At 36.2% G+C, this 23,838-nt stretch overlaps 1 protein-coding gene across 3 annotated transcripts in view; it reads right to left on the bottom strand.

Moving 5' to 3' along the window:
• CADM2 (cell adhesion molecule 2) overlaps window positions 1–23,838 on the bottom strand; it is a 1,295,522-nt gene that overhangs the window by 276,572 nt on the left and 995,112 nt on the right. For all 3 annotated transcript variants that reach the window (XM_005674789.3, XM_005674791.3, XM_018054195.1), the window contains one exon: window positions 14,245–14,394. In XM_005674789.3, the coding sequence (XP_005674846.1) occupies window positions 14,245–14,394 (150 nt within the window). The remainder of the gene's footprint in view (window positions 1–14,244; window positions 14,395–23,838) is intronic.

Below are 23,838 nucleotides of genomic sequence, written 5' to 3'. Positions count from 1 at the left end.
ACACAAATACACACAAGGAAAACCTCTGGAAAGAGTTTCTGCCATTACAACTGTACATAGAAGCAGGTGGCCCCTCACAACTCATTGGCCTCAAGAGACCTACGAGCTGGAACCAAGATTGGTTTATGTATTTTCTCAAGGTTGTTTCAAGATCACATACAAATCCATAATGAAACTAGAATCCAATCGCGGCTATCCTGACTACCAGGCATGTAAACCTCAAGTATCCAGCCCATCTGTAATGTTTGCAAATGTTTGTGAGGTAAGATTTTAAGTTACAAAGAAATATGTGACTAATAGCCAATTATCATCTCCATAGGAGAACACAGTTCTGGTTCCTAGAAGATATTTCTTATCATAATTCATGATTTAGAAAATAGCACATTCAATCTCATGCCGTACAATTTTCAGCATTAAAAGACAAGGTGGGCTGTACATATAAGAAAGTTTCGAAATCCAAACGCAACATATAACATCTATATTCATACTACTATCATTCTTTCTAAATTACAATCATTCTTTCCAAAATGTAAAAGTGAGTACTTTAGAATGTACATACCAGTCAGTTAGCATTCCCCACCCTCACTCTCCATTTGTACTTGAGTTCACCTACTAGCCTCAATATAAATAGTTGTAAAACCAGAAGACTTAATTCTTACAATCACCCACACCTCAGTACTAAAATAACACTGCCTCCTACATTTCACAGCAAAATGTTCATCTACTGCGGTTTCCAAGGATCACTTACAAGAGCCTGCGGGGACTAAAACATACTAAATTAAGGAAAATAGAGTACTCTAATTTATAACTCTTAATACTCACACAATACAAACAATATATTAAAATATTTATTCAGGAAAAAGTATTTCTAAATTGTATTATTTTGTTTGAATAGCAGAAAAATATTACCTGAAGAGTCATGGAGCAGGAGAAATATTCAGTATTTATAAATATAGGAAATAACTAAAATAGTTGAAGAAAACCAAGTGAATAAATTGAAAAGATCATAGTAACTTTTTAACCACAACGAATTCATAATTTAATAATATTTTAATTAGTATTACTATCAATACAAGAAGCCCAGGTTTGATTCCTGGATTAGGAAGATCTCCTGGAGAAGGGAATAGCTACCCACTTCAGTATTCTTCCTGGAGAATTCCATGCACAGAGGAGCCTGGTGGGCTACAGTCCATGGAGTTGCAAAGAGTTGAATAGGTCTGAGGGACTAACTCACTTTTCCATCATTAATGAAATACTGTGTGTTTTTACTTCTACTTTTTGGTACTTAGACCAACATTTCCAAATTACTTATAAAAAAAGCTCCTTGGGATTAAAAAGAGACTGTACTTACTAGGAAAATCCAAGTAATAATGTTGAAATGAGTTTTTTTTTAAATTAATTCTGTACTTCAAGCTGCAATTATTTTCATATAATTATGCTACAAAGACAAAAGAATTCTGCATATATTCTATATATTGAACTTATTGAGTAGGCCTGTCATTGAATGCGCCTGTCATTGAATGTCATTGAATGATATAAATTATTATGATTCCTGGGCTCTCTGGCCACACACCCCTGGTTATACCTTAAAGCACAGTAGAATAATATAGGATAAGCTAAACCAATTAATTTCTCTCTCTTAGGAACTTAAAACTAGAACAGAGTAATGCAGTGAACTATAAGTTTTGGAGTAGAATGACATTTATGTCACACTTCTAGGCCTAAGTTTTCATCAGTCTCAATTAAAAAAATGAACAATATTTCAGCAATGCGGATCCATCATAGAATAGTATGACTCTTTCAAAGTCTGATGTAAAATATTAAAAAAAACACACATAATGATAAAATGCACTAAAATTTTGAATAGTTAAGCTTTAAACACTACATTTTATTTAAAATAGAATTATATTGGTATGAATAAAAATTATGTAGTCATAACTAAAATTAAACATACATATTACAGACATTATTTTTGATCCTGTTCAGATTTTCTTATACTTACTAAGGAGCTATAACACTAATGCTATTTTGAAACTTACAAATATCTTAAATTCTCCATAGTCTCTGTGCTAATCCTCATAAAAAAGCTATTTAACATAGAGACCATATCAATATATCACAAGGAAATCAGGTTCATGCACAGCACATTAATACTTCCTAAATTAGACAAATAGCACATAGTATTTGTAGTTTATTTACAGTTGTTTCTTAAAAAAATAATTTTATCAAAAAAGTAAATTGCATGTATTTTCAAGTCACATCTTTTTCCTAGGTTCATATATGATATTTTTACCAATTATTTGGGCATGTTGTATCCTCGTCAATGAGGCTTATTATGCAACAAGGAGAATTGCATTTGTCTATCTCTAAAATGCTTTACCTAGTTCTTTCCCTCTATATATTCCACTGTTCCAATATATAGATGATATATGACAGCTTGTTTTGGTGTGCTGTACTTAGTCTCTCAGTTGTGTCTGACTCTTTGCAACCCCATGGACTGTAGCCTGCCAGGCATCTCTGTCCATGGGGATTCTTCAGGCAAAAATACTAGAGTGGGTTGCTATGCCTTCCTCCAGGAAATCTTCCCAACCCAGGGATTGAAGCCAGGTTTCCTGCATTGCGGGTGGATTCTTTACCATCTGAATCATCACAGAAGCCCTTATTTTTCCTCTATATACTCCACCATTCCAATGTATGGATCATAAATAACAACTTGCTCCTTAAGGGCAAAATCCATGTTTTATTTATTTTAGTAGTCCTAGTGCCCAGTATAATTCCTGGGACACAGCACTATTTTACTAACAATCACAGAATAGAACTGAAATTGTGACTTGGAAATCTTTTTTAAATATAAGCTTGGTGGGTGATCCATAGGATCACGAAGAGTCAGACATAACTGAGTGACTAAGCACACAGCCAGAACATGCTTAGATATTTACCTATTAAGAACAATTACCTAGCAGACTTCTTTCTTTAATGACTATTGAGTCCCAAAACTGAGGATCTGAAATATCACAAAAGACATCAAGGCAATTACAAGAAAGTGGTTGGTCATTGTTTAAATTTTATGAAGTGTTTTGGGAGATGGAAATACATGGCACAATGGTGATAGCTATCCACCCAGTCTAGCTTTAGGCATCGTCCCACTTCTACCTCCATGACGTAAAAAGTGGTATGGTTTGCTGACTGTGTGCTGACTCTGTATGTCTTACCAAGATTATACATACATATATGTATATAATATGTTCCCAGAAGCATACATGATTAGTAGAGAAAGGATATCAAATTTCAATCAGGTCAAGGTATCTTTCAAGTAGCTCTGTTCAACATAGAATAGACTCCTCAAAAATCAATGAGCTACAATAACTATAAACCACCTAATACAGTGCCTATCACACAGTAGATAGCAAATATTTATTGAATGAAAGATTAAGTAAATATACAAGTTAATCATCAGAAAGTGGAATAAAATATTTCAGCGTTGTAGAAATAACTTTTCTTTTTTGAGTTTTTTATTTGTAATTTTTAAATATGAAATATGATAACTATGATAACATATTTACAGGAGACTTGGAAAATACAGAAAAAGGTAGCACATAGTCCCATTTTTATGAGGTTTTGCTAAAAAAAGGTTAGTGAACAGCAACGTGCAAAAACTAAAAGGACTTAATTTAGGAATGTAGTTATTTTCACAGAGGCACTTGATTTATTTGAAGTAAATTTTTCTTTATTTTAAAATAAAATCATTACAGGGAATTTCCTGACCGTCCAGTGGTTAGGACTCTGTGCTTTCACTACTGAGGACGTGGATTCAATCCCTGGCCTGGGAATTAAGATTCCACAAGCTGTGAAGAGTGGTCAAAAACAAAGTACTGTAAAAATTAGTAATATTAGTGGAACCTAATTTATCTAAAATGTAGTAATAAGTATGAAAATTATGCTGAATTCTAAAATGCTCAAACTAAAAATTGCTGAACATTTTCACACATACTTGTGGCTTTGAATGCCAAAAATCTAGATACAGATATCACAAAATGAGTACAATTTATAGTGTATAGTTCCAAAGAGCTCCAACTAGTCCATCCTAAAGAATATCAGTCCTGGGTATTCACTGGAAGGATTGATGTTGAAGCTGAAACTCCAATCCTTTGGGCCACCTGATGCAAAGAGCTGACTCATTTGAAAAGACCCTGATGCTGGGAAAGATTAAGGGCAGAAGGAGAAGGGAACGACAGAGGATGAGATGGTTGGATGGTATCACCGACTCAATGGACATGAGTTTGGGTAAACTCCGGGAGTTGGTGATGGACAGGGAGGCCTGCGTGCTGCAGTTCCTGTGGTCGCAAAGAGTCGGACACGAATGGGTGACTGAACTGAACTGATAGTGTACATGATTATTTTTATGTTTTTCTTAATGATGTTGAGACTTTAGTATAGAGAGTTGAAGATAGTAATCATATAATATACAACTGAAATTTTATTTATGCTTAGTGAGAATTTATAGTGATGGCTTTATTATTAGTAGATTAAGTGAAAGCAAGTTATTTCTTTAAAAAATATCACAGCATACACTTTAACATATATGTTAAATCAGGAATACAGCATTGAAAAAATGTGTTTTGCAAGGGTACTGCATTGTTGCAATTTATTTCCCTCAAAATGAAGCAATTCAATGGAAAGTACTTGTGAACCGAGAGTGGCACATGTTTTTGATGGAAATTATCTTTACTGAAAATTGGAGAGGGAGAAATATCTATTTATATTTGGTAAATTGTGCTGGCTACTTTCTAGTTATCATTTCAGATCCATTACTTATTCTGCTCTTTGCTCTGGGAGACTAAACTACCTAGGATTCCTTGACCTGTGTTTTCCAACTGGGCTCAGCTCGTGGAAGTCAGATCAAAGGGCAGGAGGAAAGAGAAGTCAATTTATGTATTTCCACACATCCCTCCTTCCTAAACAGTCTCAGCTTCTAACCAGAAGCCTTCTTTCCAAAACTTAGCTTTAGTTCTCTCTGTCGCCCTTTCAGACCCAAGGGTAGGCTGGCTTCCCACTGTCGCTAGGTCCTGGGTGCTGTTTCATCTTGATGAGTTTCCTTAATTATGGCTGCACATCTGTAAACAGTGTGTTCCATACTTCATTAACTCAAGTGTATCATTTATTTCCTAGTGGGAACTGGATTCCTACTAATTTAATATGGATGCATTTGCTAGCACATCTGCTAATACAAATAAAATGATTAACTATGAGAGATGATGTGTTCAGATCTATCATTGAGATGATGACTTTGGAGTAAAGACCTAAAAGAAGTGATCATTTCCATAAGAAAAGTAGAAAATGATAAAATTCAAAAAGCAGTTAAAATGAAGTCCTCATAGTATGATATATCATGAAGTGAATTTGGCTTCACTTAAAAAAGTTCATGTCTTACCATCATTTTGTTGCTTACTACTAGAGTCATTCAGATCTGCAAACCTCAGTTTCTTCATATACAAAATGGGAATATTGACTATATAGGTCATTGTAGATCCAAGGAGAAGAGTTAATTATGCTGAAGTTATTTAAAAATTGCCTTGTGCAACTGTAAGTTGTCATCATTGATTTCATATCTTTATTGTAACTTATACATTATATTTGATTTTATTTAAGAAAGCAAAAGGAAGGGTAAAATTGACCACTTAAATATCTGCTTTACAGAGTTTAATATTTGCTATTTTCAAGGCTGTCATATTGATTGAAACTAATGGGGAAAGACACTCAGATGGCACTGGTTGGCATGGAGCCAGGAGAACTTGTATCATTATTTTAGGTTCATCTCATTTTTATTCTCTTTATTACTGCTTATTCTAGGATATCTTTTTTTTTTTCTAGGATATCTTATTCATGTTACTTCTCTCCCCAGTATTAATGTAAAATTATCAGCAGAATAATTAGAAAATTAACACCAGCATATTTTTTTGGCTATACCCTTAATAAAATTTATTTTAACTCATTCAGGAATAAAATTTCCTTCAAGATATTTTTGAGAATCATTGAAGTATAATTCAAAAAGGCAAAATTACTATAAAAAGAAATATCACAAACAGGTGTGCATTTTATATTTTTGTATAAAAACACATACAAGCGCACAGAGATATGTCTGTTAAATGCATATACTATACTATGCACTCCTGGAGATGTTTGTACAAAGCATTTCCTGTCAATAATAAAATGGAATTGAAGTGTTCTTTCCTGAACATTAAGTGATCAGATTGTACTACTTCAATTGTTTTTTTCCACACCCGCAGAGAAACAGACACAATGATCTAATTGATTTTTTTTTATTTCTATTGCCAAATATCACAGAGTATTAATGTAAGGTTTCAGTGAACTCAGCTCCCTACTCTCTATCTCCCTGTGCTATGCTTAGTCGCTCAGTTGCTTCTAACTCTTTGCATGTAGCCCACCAGGTGCCTTGGTCCATGGGGATTCTCTAGGCAAGAATACAGAGTGGGTTGCCATGCCCTCCTCAAGGGGATCTTCCAAGCCCAAGGATTGAACCCAGTTCTCCCCCATTGCAGGTGGATTCTCTATCATCTGAGCCACCAGGGAAGCCCAAGAATACTGGAGTGGGTAGCCTATCCCTTCCCCAGGGTATCTTCCCAACCCAGGAATCAAACTGGGGTCTTCTGCATTGCAGGCAAATTGTTGACCAGCTAAGCTACCAGGGAAGGACCCTCTATCTCCCTATACCCACTCTATTCTAAATGCTTACATACTGTTTATAACAGAACAGTAAACTTCATGTAAAAAGAAACAGACCAGGGCCTGAATATGTGACAACATTTGATCTAAGTCCCTCTTATCCATAAGGACCTATAAATTTTCTCTTGATTTTTATTTTTATTTAAATGTGCTGGCTCTGAAGTGTTATAGGAAAAAAACATATAAAAACTATGCAGACATGAAATGTAATTGTAATTAAATATCTACTTCATAGGTTGATGATTTCTGGTTTTCAAGTGCAAACAAAGTAGATAGAGAAAATATTAAAGATGCAGCTCTGATTCAAAGACCAATACATCTAATTTGGTGGTGGTGCTGATAAACCTCTCTGATTTCTCGGCGGGTTGGTGTCAGAAGCAGAACTAGAAGTCAAATCTGACTCCGTGTCTCCTGTGCTACAAATGTCCCCATTCAGTTCAGTTCAGTCACTCAGTCATGTCTGACTGTTTGGGACCTCATAAACCGCAGCACGCCAGGCCTCCCTGTCTATCACCAACTCCCAGAGTTTACACAAACTCATGTCCATTGAGTCGGTGATGCCATCCAACCATCTAATCCTGTCATCCCCTCTCCTCCTGCCTTCAATCTTTCCCAGCATCAGGGTCTTTCCAAATGAGTCAGCTCTTCGCATCAGGTGGCCAAAATACTGGAGTTTCAGCTTTAACATCAGTCCTTCCAAAGAACACCTAGGACAGATTTCCCTTAGGACGGACTGGTTGGATCGCCTTGCAGTCCAAGGGACTCTCAAGAGTCTTCTCCAATACCACAGCTCAAAAGCATCAATTCTTCAGGGTTCAGCCCTGTTTATAGCCCAACTCTCACATCCATACATGACCCCTGGTAAAACCATAGCCTTGACTAGACGGACCTTTGTTGACAAAGTAAGGTCTCCACTTTTTAATATGCTGTCTAGGTTGCTCATAACTTTCCTTCCAAGGAGTGAGTGTCTTAATTTCATGGCTGCAATCACCATCTGCAAGGATTTTGGAGCCCCCAAAAATAAAGTCTGTCATGGTTCCCACAGTTATTCCCCATCTATTTCGCATGAATTGATGGGACCAGATGTCATGATCTTAGTTTTCTGAATGTTGAGTTTTAAGCCAGCTTTTTCACTCTCCTCTTTCACTTTCATCAAAAGGCTCTTTAGTTTCTCTTCACTTTCTGCCATAAGGGTGGTGTCATTGTATATCTGAGGTTGTTGATATTTCTCCCAGCAATCTTGATTCCAGCCTGTGCTTCATCCAGTCCAGCATTTCTCATGATACACTCTGCATATAGGTTAAATAAGCAGGATGACGATATATAGCCTTGATGTACTACTTCCCCTATTTGGAACCAGTATGTTGTTCCATGTCCAGTTCTAACTGTTGCTTTCTGACCTGCATACAGGTTTCTCAAGAGGCAGATTCAGGTGGTCTGTATTCCCATCTCTTTTCTTTTAATGTCCCCATTAAATATGTGCAATTTAAAGAGGAAAATTTCATTTACTTAATATTTGATTCATTTTTATGATGACTTGTGGTTTTTTCAGTTGAAAAATGCATATTCTGCAGCCAAGGCTGGACTTGGGCAAGGTCTATTTTGGCATCTAAAGAGTGAATCACTGTCTAGAGCTGTGCTTCCCAAAATAGTAAATACACATGGTTTTTCAGTACTTGAAGTATAGCCAGTGTGACTAAAAAAACCCAAAATTTTAATTATTTTAAAATTGACAAGTATCCACACCTGACACTGGCTACAGAATTATTCAATACAGATTTAGAACACTGCCATCATTGTGGAAAGTCCTATTGGGCAATGCTGACTATACTGCATCTCTCGGTCTTACTGTATGTACTGTTGGGAGTAACTGCTCTTCTTAACTGGAGAAGGCAATGGCAACCCACTCCAGTACTCTTGCCTGGAAAATCCCATGGATGGAGGAGGCTGGTAGGCTGCAGTCCATGGGGTCGCTAAGCGTCGGACACGACTGAGCGACTTCACTTTCACTTTTCACTTTCAGGCATTGGAGAAGGAAATGGCAACCCACTCCAGTGTTCTTGCCTGGAGAATCCCAGGGATGGGGGAGCCTCGTGGGCTGCTGTCTATGGGGTCGCACAGAGTTGGACATGACTGAAGCGACTTAGCAGCAGCTGTTCTTAACTAAAAGGCAGCTGCTAAGATCAATGGCAGAAGCCACTTGGGTTATACTTAAAGTGACCTGGTGCTGGGATACCTTTGTTTTCAGGGGCATTCTAGTTACTACACCTGGATTCAAATTCCTTCATTACCAGTCATTAGCAGAACGTCTGTGGACAAATTTTCCTGAACGTTTGACTCAATTTCTCCAGTTATAAATGGAATATTTACATATCACATAATGAATGTTCTCAAAGTAGCAAAAGCCTGAGATCACTGCCCTCTTTATTTTACCTGAATAATATATATTGTAATATTAGCTTCACTTAGCCAATTACGCTGGACATTTATCTCCCTTGTGAAGAAAGTCCTGAATATTCACATTCAACCACCTTGAGAAAAACTAAGAAAAGGAGTTCAGCTTAATTCTCCTTTAGCAGATCATCAATTGTCCACTCACAGCATACTTTTCTTTAGCTAATAATTCCAAGTAAACAACGAAGGGTTTTCTAGTTTTAATTGAACCAATGGGTCACTGTCTTGAGATCCTTGTTCAAACCCCACAGCCAGAATAGTCAGAGACCTGTGCAGCAGGAAAGGCTACTCAGAATGCCTTTTGGGTCTTATAGTGGCAACAGCGATATCAATGAGAAGCACATGTGTTGTTGTTCTGACTAACTTGCCCACTTGCTCCCTTCCTTTCCCTCCCTCTGTCCCTTTCCCCATCCTTCTAATTACTCCATGTCAGTACAGAAATTAAAGCTCAGGGATACAGAACTCTGGCGAGAACTGACTTGCTAAACCCAATGCTTCTCAACCTCAGCTGTCTGTTATAATCATTTGAGACACAATTAAAACTCTGTGATACTGCATATGCCTGAAAGACTCTGGAAAGCTCCTGAGAACAACTGGCAACAAAATATGAGACAGAAATAAGAACAGAACTATGGATAAAGCCATTAACAGTGGCAGCCACCTGTAGAAGCTGGTGCAATCAGTGACACAGACAGCCCTTTCATTTTCTCTATTGTTCTCCTGAGCAGTTGTCACTTGCATAAGACATATGGGTTACTCTAGTCACGCTAACCCATGCTTAACTTCTACACTTAGACTGGCAAAATTTAGCACATTTGTCTGCAGACAAAAAGACAGTATGTGGAAATTGTGATATGAAATCTTCAAAAAACACTTTTATTTTCAAGCCCTTGCATTTGAGGGACATCACTATCGAGGATCCCTTGTGATCCCTTGGTATCACAAGGAACCAAATCAAGGACTTGTGAAGGAACAGGCATGTTAGTTTGTCATTCATGAAAGGTTGCTTTATTCAATACTTTCCACTATTCTGTTGCAACTGATGGTAGACCCACAACAGAAATAGAAAAAGTCTAATAACAGAAATAGAAAGCTATTATACTATACACATATACACACACATAAATGCACACACAAAGGCTTTTTTCAGCATAAATCTGTTAAGCAAATATTAAAAAAAAAGAACACTTCAACAATTCATATGATCAGGTGTAGTTTGTAGCAGTGTAAAGATGCAGGAATATTGCTAAATATCCCAGATATGCCATGATGGGTTTTTATCACCAGGACTATCCTTCAGAAAAAAAAAAAAAAAAAAGGAGCTTCCTGGAAACAAAGTCTTTGCAAATCTGTATTACAAGTTGCTTTCTATTTTCCACAAAAAAGTTGCATTAACTTGAAATACTCTGAATCAATGCTTATTTTAGACAATCTATAGAGAATATTTTATAGAATGACTAAAAGAGGAGGCAATGACATTTCATATAGATTTTGGTTTTGTGCCTGAGGATTTGACCTCACAATTGTAATGTCACTGTACACATGATTCTCAAAGATCTTAAAAAGCAATACAATACATTGTTACATAGTGGAAATCATTATTATAATCCTGCAGGATGAATGCACAACAAATATAACTGTCCTAGCGTCACTCCAGTACTCTTGCCTGGAGAATCCCATGGAGGGAGGAGCCTGTTAGGCTACAGTCCATGGGGTCGCAAAGAGTCAGACACGACTGAGCGACTTTACTTACTTAGTGTTAAAAAATTACAGTTGATTGAAACTTATTTCTCATTAACAGTATGTTATACTTTTTCAAAAGTACTGCTAAGCAAGATTATTTCATTAAATGTAGGGGTGTAGAAAAGCAATATTGCTAAATTAATATATTTTTATGCTAGATTAAATATGTTATTGTTTATGTTTAGTCATTAAGTTGTGTCTGATTCTTTTGTGACTCCATGGACTGTAATCCACCAGGCCCTTCTGTCCATGAGATTTCCCAGGCAAGAATTCTGGAGTGGGTTGCTGTTTCCTTCTCCAGAGAATTTTTCCAACCCAGGCACCAACCTGCATCTTCTGCACTGGAAGGTGGATTCTTTACCATTGAGCCACCAGGAAAATCCAGTTAAAATATTTACATATAATCAAGTTGATAAATTAAATGGTATACTATATGTTTAATTGTTCCATGAGCATCCCTAACAGTCTCTTGTCTCCCAAAACATTTTCTTTTGTGTTATATCATTGGGCAAATGAGAGGTTTCGTTAAAACTGGAGTCTTTTTATATTTGGGCACATATGTCTGAAATATTTATTTACAAATACTTGTAATCAATTACTGCCATGAGCACAAAGAAGTTGTTAAATGTTTGTATATGTCTGGTTAGTTATGTATTTGAATTTTTAACTAACAGAACTTCATTCTGGAAAGCAATATAGATCACTTGATTTAAAACTCCTTTAAACACCACCATGAAGGACTGAACTAAACACTAGAATTTTCTTTTCATATACATGAACATATGTTCATGTACATATACATATAGATGTGCCTTTTCCATCCACATAGCCCTAGGAATTTATGATCAAGCCATAAGGCTTACATAATATTAGTATGATAAAACTTAAATATATTTTTGCTAGAAAAAATGAAATCAAAAGAAATCTTTAAGATTTGTTTTCTATTTATATAGCTTTTATTTACATTGAATATAGCTGAAATATAAATTATGTGGATTATACTTGTGACATTTTAAAACAACTAATTAATCCATAAAATTAACTGCTAATTCTTGAATGACATATTTTTCAAAAGGCTTCAAAATATCAAATTTAGATGTTCCTTAGCTATTTCTCAACTTGTGGAAAAAAAGTCACTTTACAGTCTCATAAAGCAGTATTAAAATTTTTCAAAATGGAATAAAAAACATCTTAATCAGAATAATTAGGTAATCAATAATAGTAATAAGGATTCAATTTATATTATATTGCTATATTAACTGTTTAGCAAATGGATGTTTAAAAATCCATTTCCAGACATTTAAAGATATCCCTAAATACTAAAAAAAAAAAACAAAAAAACAAACAAAAAAAAACCAACAAAACACTATGACTGGAAGTCTCTGTTAAACATGAATGATTACACATCAAACACTCAAATCAAAACATAAATATGGAATCACAGTATTGGCTTTAAGTCTAGTCAATATTTAAGTCACAAATTTGTCATGATACGGTCTTTAAATCTCACATAGCTGTGAGAACTTTAACCCTTCCCTTCCGCATGCCTCTATGAAAATGGTCTTTAGTGATAACTGTTCTGTCTTTCAGACAGCAAAATAGAAACCCTTTATAAATATTAAAGTTCTACAGAAATGCTAGTATTCCTAACCCTTTCTCATAGTTAAGTTTATGTTTCAACTCACTAGACCACAATATCCGGATGTTTGGCCAAATACAAGTCCGGTTATTGCTGTGAAAGTATTTTTAGATAAGATTACATTGCAATCAGTACACTTTGAGTAAAGCACATCGCCCTGCAAAATGCAGGTGGGCCTCATTCAATTAGCATAAGGCCTTCAGAGTAAAATAAAAACAAACCAACAAAAAAACAACTGAGGTTCCCTGAAGAAGAGATTTCCCTCCAGACTGCCTTCAGACTTGAGCTGCAATGTAACTCTTCCCTGAGTCTCCAGTCTACTGTCCTACCAGGCAGATTTCAGACTTGCCAGCTTCAACAATTACTTGTGCCAATTTCTAAGTATTAATCTCATTCTCTCCCTCTCTCTCTGTAGATGTTTATGTATTATTTATTTTAGCTAACCAGCTATCTAGAGAGAGAGAGAAAGAGAACACTTGTTTCCTGTCAATGTACTCTAAAATATATTTTGTTCATATGCTTGTTTAATTGTCTGGTTTCCACACTGGACTGTATATCCTCTATGGGCAGCGATTTTATCTGTCTGTTCTCTAACTCTTATGCCTTGTACAAAGAAACTCTCAAAATGTATTCGATTAATTAATTAGATTTTTAACCAATCCTTCATATACTAAAGGTAAAAAAAGAGTATTTGATTTTAAATTTAAAGTACATCAAAGAGGGAAAGTATAGAAATGCACAAAATATAGTGAATTTATATTTTAGGTGAAATGGGCACATTTATTGAACTAGTTTGACTACACTTCAATTATTGGATCCTATTTCAAATTATTTCACTATTATCTACCTACATACATAAGGAATAAAGATATTAAGATGATGTTGAATATTTGGATATAAATATTTATATTTATATCCTATATAATTTATCTAAAGCAATAGATCCATATTTTTATTACAGTTCCTGAACTACTTTACTCCCAGTGCTTATACCAGTAGACAATTGCTTAAACATTCAGTATATGCTTTTAGTTGTTTGCTAGAATTATAAAATGTAATGTGATTTAGTTCTCTAAAAACACTTAATCAAAATCTATCACCCAGTTAGAAACCCCAGTTAAGTCCAACTCAGCGTGTAAATACAGCTTCTTAATTTCAGTTTATTTTAGAAACAAGGAGAAACTTAAACTTATTATTGAATAATATCATCTTTATAATTCTTAGTTTTAAACTCAATTCATGAGAATAAAATAAAAAAAAAACTTTCCAAAGTTACATGGTATTTTCTAAATATTTTAATTAAAGTTAATAAAAATAACACATCCTATTGCCAAGAGTGAGGAAAAAATTTTCAATCTATATAAAATGCATCTAAAAGAGAACAAAAGCATGTGGTATCTGGAGAAACAATAATTGTTAGGAGAAGATATAAAACTATTTTTGAAACAGAATTAGAACTGTTTATTTTATTAAAAAGTTGACATAGGTTATCTTTAGTGTTTATGACTTGCAAACTAAAGTATTTAATATTTAACATGTTTAAATACAAGCATCAGCAGTTTGGTAATCAAAAGGAATAATTTGAATCATCTCAGAAAAATAAATTCATTATAATTAGGATATTTTAGAATATGATTAAAACATTTAAAAGAAAATGTATTCACCTTTCTTGTCATCAAAGTACAGAGTCTGTTGAGCTGGATTTGACCACTGGAGGGAGGTGTTATCATTTTGATCAACCCTGCAGGTCAAAATTGCAGTTCCGCCTTCAACAACCGTTACATTCTGTGTGAGTGGAAACTGCCCTTGGCTGCCTAAAAAGGGATTAAAGAAAAGGTTGATTAAATGAAACTTATAAAATGATTAACTTTCCAAGAGTTACATGGGCTTAACTTCTCACCCCAAGTAAAATTTAAACCAACCAAACAACAGCAAAACTATACATTAGAAAAAAGGCAAGATAATTGAAAACCTTTAATTAGAGGACAACAGTGTGATATACTAGTAGGACTTCTTTACATTCCTTCACATGCTCCAGAAAACCTTCTTCTCCTCCTAGGCACACATAAAGATGTATATTTAAATAGTAACGTGATTATCATTAATTTCCCTTGGCCTTGATTAATTATATGGTGCTGCTGCTGCTGGTAAGTCGCTTCAGTCGTGTCCGACTCTGTGCGACCCCAGAGATGGCAGCCTACCAGGCTCTTCTGTCCCTGGGATTCTCCAGGCAAGAACACCGGAGTGGGCTGCCATTTCCTTCTCCAATGCATGAGAGTGAAAAGTGAAAGTGAAGTCGCTCAGTCATGTCCGACTTCGCGATCCCATGGACTGCAGCCCACCAGGCTCCTCCATCCATGGGATTTTCCAAGCAAGAATACCGGAGTGTGGTGTCATTGCCTTCTCCGATATGGTGCTAGACCTGGCTATTTTTGAAAATAATAATTCTGGATGAATATAACTCTTTTTAGTAGCAGAAGAAATACATTAAATACTTCCCTTGTAGCTTTTATAGTTCTGAATAAAGTGTATAAAATATGGATATTAGAATGTTAGATTCGACCTCTGATAGAAAAAATTAAAAAAAGAAGAATCCTCTTACACCAGGGTTTCTTGCAGACTTAGTTGTTTTTATAAATATAAAACATGTTGGGGAAAACAAGTGTTCATCTTATAAAATATCCATCAAAATATTAAAGTGATTACTCTAGCCCAAGAGGTAGAGATAATATTCTTTTTTGTTTCTTTCTGTTGTTTTCTGATGTTTTTTTCCAATGAATATATATCCCTTTTTCAATCAAGGAAAAAATATCTATAAAGATCATTGGCAATTTGGATATTATTATAATGTATTCAAGTTTTCTATCTTAAGTGTCATACTTATTTATTATTTATCATTAATTCATGTAATAACATTTCTTAGTAAAAGTACTTCTAATAGTTAAAATTCATGCACATAGAAACATAATATATACATTTCACTTCAGCAAGATGATCTGGAGATGAACCCTGCCAAGTCTGGAAACAATTAACAACATGGGTAAAAAATGACTTTCTAAAGCCAGGTTAAAATACTATTATGTGAGCAGGGTAGTTCATTAAGTCAAGGACAATTTACATATGCAAGAATATTATGATAACTTAATAGCACCCAGGAAATATATTTTCCTTTTCTTCTTTAATTTTATAATGATTCTGTCATTACTACAAGCACCATTTGAAGTTATACTGGAGCTACTGGCATAAAGATTCTTATTACCAAGAAGCCTGTTGATTGGCACTGTAAGAGAAGAGAAGAGCCTGAAGGGGAAAATTTCTTTCCAGACCTAAATGACACAAGCACAGAAGTTCGTGACCACATTATATAATTAAGCCTATCAAGTATAAAAATCTGCTATCGGTAGCTTTGTCTCCTCAATGCCAACCTCTTTGAGTCACTATGGCAACTCCCCAGGATATCTCCTTGTAATCTTTAGGGTAGAGTTTTTAAATTGAGGTTAGGCAATGTCTGGAATAAATTCTTTGATAGTTGACTTGAAAGTCAACAGGAGCCAGAATGGGATGTGTTTTGCCTTCAGCTCAGAGGTGACCTCTAGCAGGGAAACATGAAAAACTATCAATCTTGTGAAGTGAGGTGAAGTGAAAAACTGCATCAGAGAAAACATGAGCTAAAACAGAAGGAAGGGGTAATTACCAAAGATATCAGATTAGCAGCTCATAAATATGAAGTTCAAATTGTTTTTAAGATGCTTTGCTCAGGTGCCCAGCTATTGACATAATGCATAAACTGAGCAGTCTAGGGGAGGAGGAGTTCCTTTAAGTAATAAAAAGTGCACAACTGTTAATAAATATACATAGTTCATCCCAGATGACGATTTGACTATCAACTGGTACATAAATAATACTTTCTGCGTCTTCAAAGACGTGGAAAAAGAGCAGTGATGCTTGCAACAATTTCATCCACTGCATTTGCAAAATAATTTTCAAAACATCCCATAAGAAAATATTATCCTTCTCATTTCACAGATGGGTAAATTGACACTGGGAGGTTAAGTGATTTTTTCCATGGTGAAATGGAGTCAATGAACCATTTGGGGTTTGTTCTGAAAGTTCAACGTTTTATTCTTATTTTTCCACAAAGGCTGCTGGGTCATATCACTATTTGTTTAAAAGTGAGTTAGATAACAATGAAAAAGAAAAAAAGAAAAGAGTATTCTTTTAGCAAAATAACCTTGAATTCATACCTAGCTGAACTACATCTTCAGATCAAATAAGGGAGATGCCTATGTTAATTTCCTTTCAATATCATATCTTATCTAGAAATTATTATTTGATAATTATTTCAGTCTTTCCTTATACACCCATAGAAGAAAGAAACTAATATTTGTCAGGGTGTTCTACATGACAGGGACTATACAGACTCCAGCACACCTATACCTTATCCTTCCAAGTATGCCATCAGGATGGCTCCTCTCCATCTTCTCCTCACTTGGGTTCAGACGTTAAAGTACTGACTTCAGTTCCCTGGAATCTTGCATCCTAAAATCCCTCAAGTTAAATAATTTAGTTTCTCCCAAAAGAGCAAACTCATGTTGAGAATTTACTAATCCTAAATACCCTTAGGATATGTGGTTTCCAAAATCAATTCAAAAACCAATGTTGTAGGCAGCCAAACTTCTCAAAGATTTATACTGCCTTTTATTTTTATAACCTGGAGACAGCATCAAGTTTGCTGCTACTTTTCTCTTTTAACCCCCTCCTTCCTTAAAGTTCACAAGTTGTCATTTAATTCCATCTCAGAGAGCCTTTCTAAAGACGTTACTAATTTTCCCAATTGGAAAAATTAATGTGTTACCAGCCTAAGGATTCATCCTCAATGTATTTTTCAAAATACTTTGGCCATCTGATGTGAAGAGCGGACTCGTGGAAAAAACCCTGATTCTTGAAAAGACTGAGGACAGGAGAGCAAAGGGGTGACAGAGGATGAGATGGTTCAGTTCAGTTCAGTTCAGTCACTCAGTCGTGTCCAACTCTTTGCGACCACATGGACTGCAGCATGCCAGGCCTCCCCATTCATCACCAGCTCCTGGAGTTTACGCAAACTCATGTCCATTGAGTCAGTGATGCCATCCAACCATCTCATCCTCTAAGGTTCCCTTCTCCTCACACCTTCAATCTTTCCCAGCATCAGGGTCTTTCCAAATGAGTCGGTTATTTGCATCAGATAGGCAAAGCATTGGAGTTTCAGCTTAAGCATCAATCCTTCCAATGCATATTCAGGACTGATTTGCTTTAGGATGGTCTGGTTGGATCTCCTTGCAGTCCAAGGGACTCGCTGGAGTCTTCTCCAACACCACAGTTCAAAACCATCAATTCTTTGGCACTCAGCTTCCTTCGTAGTCCAACTCTCACATTCATACATCACTACTGGAAAAACCATATGTACGACAAGATGGACTTTTGTTGGCAAAGTAATGTCTCTGCTTTTTAATAAGCTGTCTAGATTGGTCATAGCTTTTCTTCCAAGGAGCAAGCATGTTTTAATTTCATGGCTGCAGTTACCATCTACAGGGATTTTGGAGCCCAGAAAAATAAAGTCAGCTACTGTTTCCACTGTTTCCCTATCTATTTGTCATGAAGTGATGGGACCGGATGCCATGATCTTAGTTTTCTGAATGTTGAGTTCTGTGCCAGCTTTTTCACTCTCCTCTCTCACTTTCATCAAGAAGCTTTTTAGTTCCTCTTCACTTTCTGCCATAAGGGTGGTGTCATCTGTATATCTGAGGTTATTGATATTTCTCCCAGCAATCTTGATTCCAGCTTGTGCTTCCTCCAGCCCAGCATTTCTCATGATGTACTCTGCATATAGGTTAAATAAGCAGGGTGACAATATACAGCCTTGATGTACTACTTCTCCTATTTGGAACCAGTCTGTTGTTCCATGTCCAGTTCTAACTGTTGTTTCCTGACCTGCATACAGATTTCTCAAGAGGCAGGTCAGGTGGTCTTGTATTCCCATCTCTTGAAGAATTTTCCACAGTTTGTTGTGTTCCACATAGTCAAAGGCTTTGGCATAGTCAATAAAGCAGATGTTTTTCTGGAACTCTCTTGGTTTTTTGATAATCCAACTCATGTTGGCAATTTGATCTCTGGTTCTTCTGCCTTTTCTAAAACCAGCTTGAACATCTGGAAGTTCATGGCTCAGTTCAGTTCAGTTCAGTTGCTGAGTTGTGTCTGACTTTTTGTGACCCCATGAATTGCAGCACGCCAGGCCTCTCTGTCCATCACCATCTCCCGGAGTTCACTCAGACTCATGTCCATCGAGTCAGTGATGTCATCCAGCCATTTCATCCTCTGTTGTCTCCTTTTCCTCCTGCCCCCAATCCCTCCCAGCATCAGAGTCTTTTCCAATGAGTCAACTCTTCGCATATTCCAAGGAACACCCAGGGCCAATCTCCTCTAGAATGGACTGGTTGGATCTCCTTGCAGTCCAAGGGACTCTCAAGAGTCTTCTCCAACACCACAGTTCAAAAGCATCAATTCTTTGGCACTCAGCTTTCTTCACATTCCAACTCTCATATCCATATATGACCACTGGAAAAACCATGGTTCACGTACTGTTGAAGCCTGAGTTGTAGAATTTTGAGCATCACTTTGCTAGCCTGTGAGATGCATGCAATTGTGCAGTAGTTTGAGAATTCATTGGCATTGCCTTTCTTTGGGATTGGAATGAAACTGACCTTTTCCAGTCTAGTGGCCACTGCTGAATTTTCCAACTTTGCTGGAATATTGAGTGCAGCACTTTCACAACATCATCTTTTAGGATTTGAAATAGTTAAACTGGAATTCCATCACCTCCACTAGCTTTGTTTATGGTGGTGCTTCCTAAGGCACACTTGATTTCACATTCCAGGATGTCTGGCTCTAGGAGAGTGATTACACCATCGTGATTATCTGGGATGTGAAGATCTTTTTTTGTATAGTTCTTCTGTGTATTCTTGCCACCTCTTCTTAATATCTTCTGCTTGTTAGATCCATACCATTTCTGTCCTTTATTGAGCCCGCCTTTGCATGAAGTGTTCCCTTGGTATCTCTAATTTTCTTGAAGAGATTGCTAGTCTTTCTCATTCTATTGTTTTCCTCTATTTCTTTGCATTGATCACTGAGGAAGGCTTTCTTATCTCTCCTTGCTATTCTTTGGAACTCTGTATTCAAATGGGTATATTTTTTTCTTTTCTCCTTTGCCTTTTGCTTATTTTCTTTTCACAGCTCTTTGTAAGGCCTCCTCAGACAACCATTTTGCTTTTTGCATTTCTTTTTCTTGGAGATGGTCTTGATCACTGCCTCCTGTAAAATGTCACAAACCTCTGTCCACAGTTCTTCAGACACTCTTCCTATCGGATCTAATCCCTTGAATCTATTTGTCACTTGCACTGTATAATCATAAGGGATTTGATTTAGGTCATGCCTGAATGGGTAGTGGTTTTCTGTGTCCTTCCTATGTTATCTGTTTGCTCAACCATCACTAAGCCAGCAGTAAACATATGAAAAATATAGCAAGTCTTCCCTGAGCGTTCACAATATTGTAGGCACTATTCTAAGTGCATTTCCATTATCAAGGATTAAATCTTCATGTCAACCTTGTCATTATCTCAATCTTGAAGACAGGTATCTGATGCAAAGTGTGATTCAACGATGTGTCATAGTCATGTGGCTAGAAAGTACAGCAGCCAGATATTCAACTTTTGCCCTGGGTTTTCAAACCTAACATGCTTAGCCTTAGAATTACTTTAAAAATAAAGTGAACTTAATTCTGACTCAGTCGCTCTTATAAAAGAAATATATAATATCTTTGTTTTTAGTTTTTCCTTATTATATTTTTAATTGGAGTTTAATTGCTTTATAATATTGTTAGTTTCTGCTCTACATCAAGATGAATTGGCAATAGGTATATGTATACTGTCCCCCTCCTTGAAACTCCCTCCCACTTCCCACACCATCCTACAACTTTAGGTTTTCAGCCCCCTGTGAAAGTGAAAAATGAAAGTGAAGTTGCTCAGTCGTGTCCGACTCTTTGCCACCCCATGGACTGTAGCCTGCACCAGGATTCTCGGTCCATGGGATTTTCCACTCTGTGTCATACAGTAAATTCCCACTGTCTATTCTGCATATGGTAGTGTTTGTGTTTCAATGTTTCCCTTTCAATCTGTGCCTCCCTCACCTTCCCCCATTGTGTCCCACAAATCTGTTCTCTATGTCTGTGTCTCCATTTTTTCCCTGCAGTCACCATCCACAGTTGTTTCAGAACCCAAGAAGAGAAATAGTCACTGGTTCCACCTTTTCCCCTTTTATTTGTCATGAAGTGATGGGACCAGATGCTGTGATCTTAGTTTTTTTAATATTGACTTTTAAGCCAGCTTTTTCACTCACCTCTTCCATTCCCATCAAGAGGCTCTTTAGTTCCTCTCTGCTTTCTGCCATTAGAATGATATCATCTGTTTATTTGATGTTGTTGTTATTTCTCCTGGAAATCTTGATTCCAGCTTGTGAAGAATCCAACCCAACATTTCTCATGATGCACTCTGCATATAAGTTAAATAAACAGGGTGATGATATACAGCCCTGTCATACTCTGTTCCTGATTTTGAACCAATCAGTTGTTCTATGTAAGGTTCTAATTGTTTCTTCATAAGCTGCACACAGGTTTCTCAGGAGAGTATCAGGTGGTCTGATACTCCCATTTCTTTAAGAGTTTTCCACAGTTTGTAGTGATCCACACAGTCAAAGGCTTTAGAAGAGTCAATAAAACAGAAATAGATGTCTTTCTGGAATCCCCTTGCTTTATCTATGATCCAATGGATGTTGGCAATTTGATCCCTGGTTCCTCTGCCTTTTCTAAATCCCGTTTGCACATCTGGAAGCTTTCAATTCAAGTACTGCTGAAGTCTAACTTGACTGATTTTGAGCATAACCTTACTAGCATGGGAAGTGAGTGCAATTGTCTGGTAGTCTAACATTCTTTATTACTGCCCTTCATGGGAAATGGATGAAGATTGACCTTTTCCAGTCCTGTGGCCTCTGCTGGGTTTTCCAAATTTGCTGACATATTGAGTGTAGCATTTTCACAGCATCATCTTTTAGGATTTTAAATAACTCAGCGGAATTCTATCACCTCTCCTAGCTTTATTGGCAGCACTGCTTCCTAAGGCCTACTTGACTTCACACTCTAGGATGTCTGGCTGTAGGTGAGTGACCACACCCTCATGGTTATCTGGGTCATTAAGACCTTTCTTGTGGAGTTCTTCTGTGTATTCCTTTCATCTCTTCTTGATCTCTTCTGCTTCTGTTAGATCTTTATTGTTTCTGTCCTTTATTGTGCCCATTTTTGCATTAAATTTTCCTTTGATATCTCCGATTTTCTTGAAAAGATCTCTAATCTTTCCCTTCTGGTTTTTGTTTTTTTTTTTGTTTTTGTTTTTTCCCCCTCTATTTCTTTGCATAGTTCATTGAAAAAAGACCTTCTTTTCCCTCCTTGCTGTTCTCTGGAACTTTGCATTCAGTTGATTATACATTTCCCTTTCTCCCTTGCTTTGCACTTTTCTTCTTTCCGCAGGTATCAGTAAAGCTTCTTAAAACAACAGTTATACCTTTTTGAATTTATTTTTCTTTGGGATGGTTTTGGTCTCTGACTCCTGAACAATGTTACAAACCTCTGCCCATAGTTCTTCATGCATGGTTAACCAGATCTAATCCCTTAAATCTATGCATCACCTCCACTGTATAATCATAGTGGATTTGATTTAAGTTGTATCTGAATGTCCTAGTGGTTTTCCCACTTTCTTCAGTTTAAGTCTGAATTTTGCTATAAGAAACTGATGATCTGACCATAGTCAGCTCCAGATCTTGCATGTGTGTGTGTATGTGTATATACACATATACCCTTGTGTATATGTATATACATATAATACATACATACATTATATATTATATATATATTATTATATATTATATATATAATATATATATTCTTTTGCAGATTCTTTTCCCGTGTAGGTAATATTGAGTAGAGTTCCCTGTGCTATATATTAAATTCCTGTCCATTACCAATTTTATATATAGTAGTGTGTATATATTAATACCAACCTCCTAATTTATCCCTCCCCCCACTGAACTGACAGTTTTAGTTAGATTATTGAATTTATTCCTCTCTATCCATGTCAGTGGTTGAAAACCATTTAGGATGCTTTCAGTAATGATATGTAAATAATTTTCTAATTTATTTTCTGTGAAAGACACTTTAATGAAGAATGATTAGTCAATATTTTGAAAAGATAGCTCTCTTGACCCTGTCTTTAAGTAGTTCCCATTATTCCTTCAATGTTTCCACATGTCATATACTTAGGAAAAGATTTGTTCAAATTGTTATTTGTCTAGATTAGGAATTACCAAGTTCAAGATCAAGTGGCCTGAAACTTGACTCCTGCTGACCTCAGTTAGTTAAGAGTTGTCTTTTACTTTCATGCATGCCTTCTTGTCTGACCACCAAGAGTCTAGCGCACTATCACACAGAACACAAAGAGACAAATTCTAAGATATGGGCACCTCAACCTTGGTGGCAGGCTGTGATGTGCCATTAGCATAAAGAAGCAATAAGCGTAGCAGTGAAGAGAGATCTTTGAAGCCAGCAGTACTGCTGAAAGAGAGCAGACAGGTGAAGATACATGCTTGAACACTGATGCCAAAGCATGGCTCTGCTGTCATAAATGGCATTATTCAAGCCTTGCTATCTTTTGAATGAATGATGAGTGAAAGCAATGGGTTTCTCCAGCTCTTTTCTTGTGCTAAAGATTAAATGTGGACCACAACAGTGGATCAGTGCACACTGTGCATGAGTGCTTGCTTACTAAGGGCAATAATCACCTGAGATATATCTAGACAGACAGGCAGAGGTTGAGGCCCTGCACATCAGAGATGGAGGTACAGCCAATGATTTTTGAGGGTAAATGATCAAATTTTGTGGGTTATTTAATAGGAACTGCATACTTCATTATTTTTTCCTTTCTGAAAATGAGCAAAACTTTGTCAAAGAAGAATCACATTTAAAAGGGTAAATGGAAACAACAAGATATGAAGAGAATTTAAGGTACAGTTTTTCAATAAAAAAGTGCAAACTTGTTATGAGATTAAAAATGCTACATATTTTGATTCTTTCTTTTGGAATACATTTATATATAGCAAAAACTGTCAACTCCTTTTAA

Source organism: Capra hircus, chromosome 1, assembly GCF_001704415.2.
Source record: "Capra hircus breed San Clemente chromosome 1, ASM170441v1, whole genome shotgun sequence".
Lineage (NCBI taxonomy): Eukaryota > Metazoa > Chordata > Mammalia > Artiodactyla > Bovidae > Capra > Capra hircus.
This window is presented reverse-complemented; position numbering and strand designations above follow the sequence as displayed.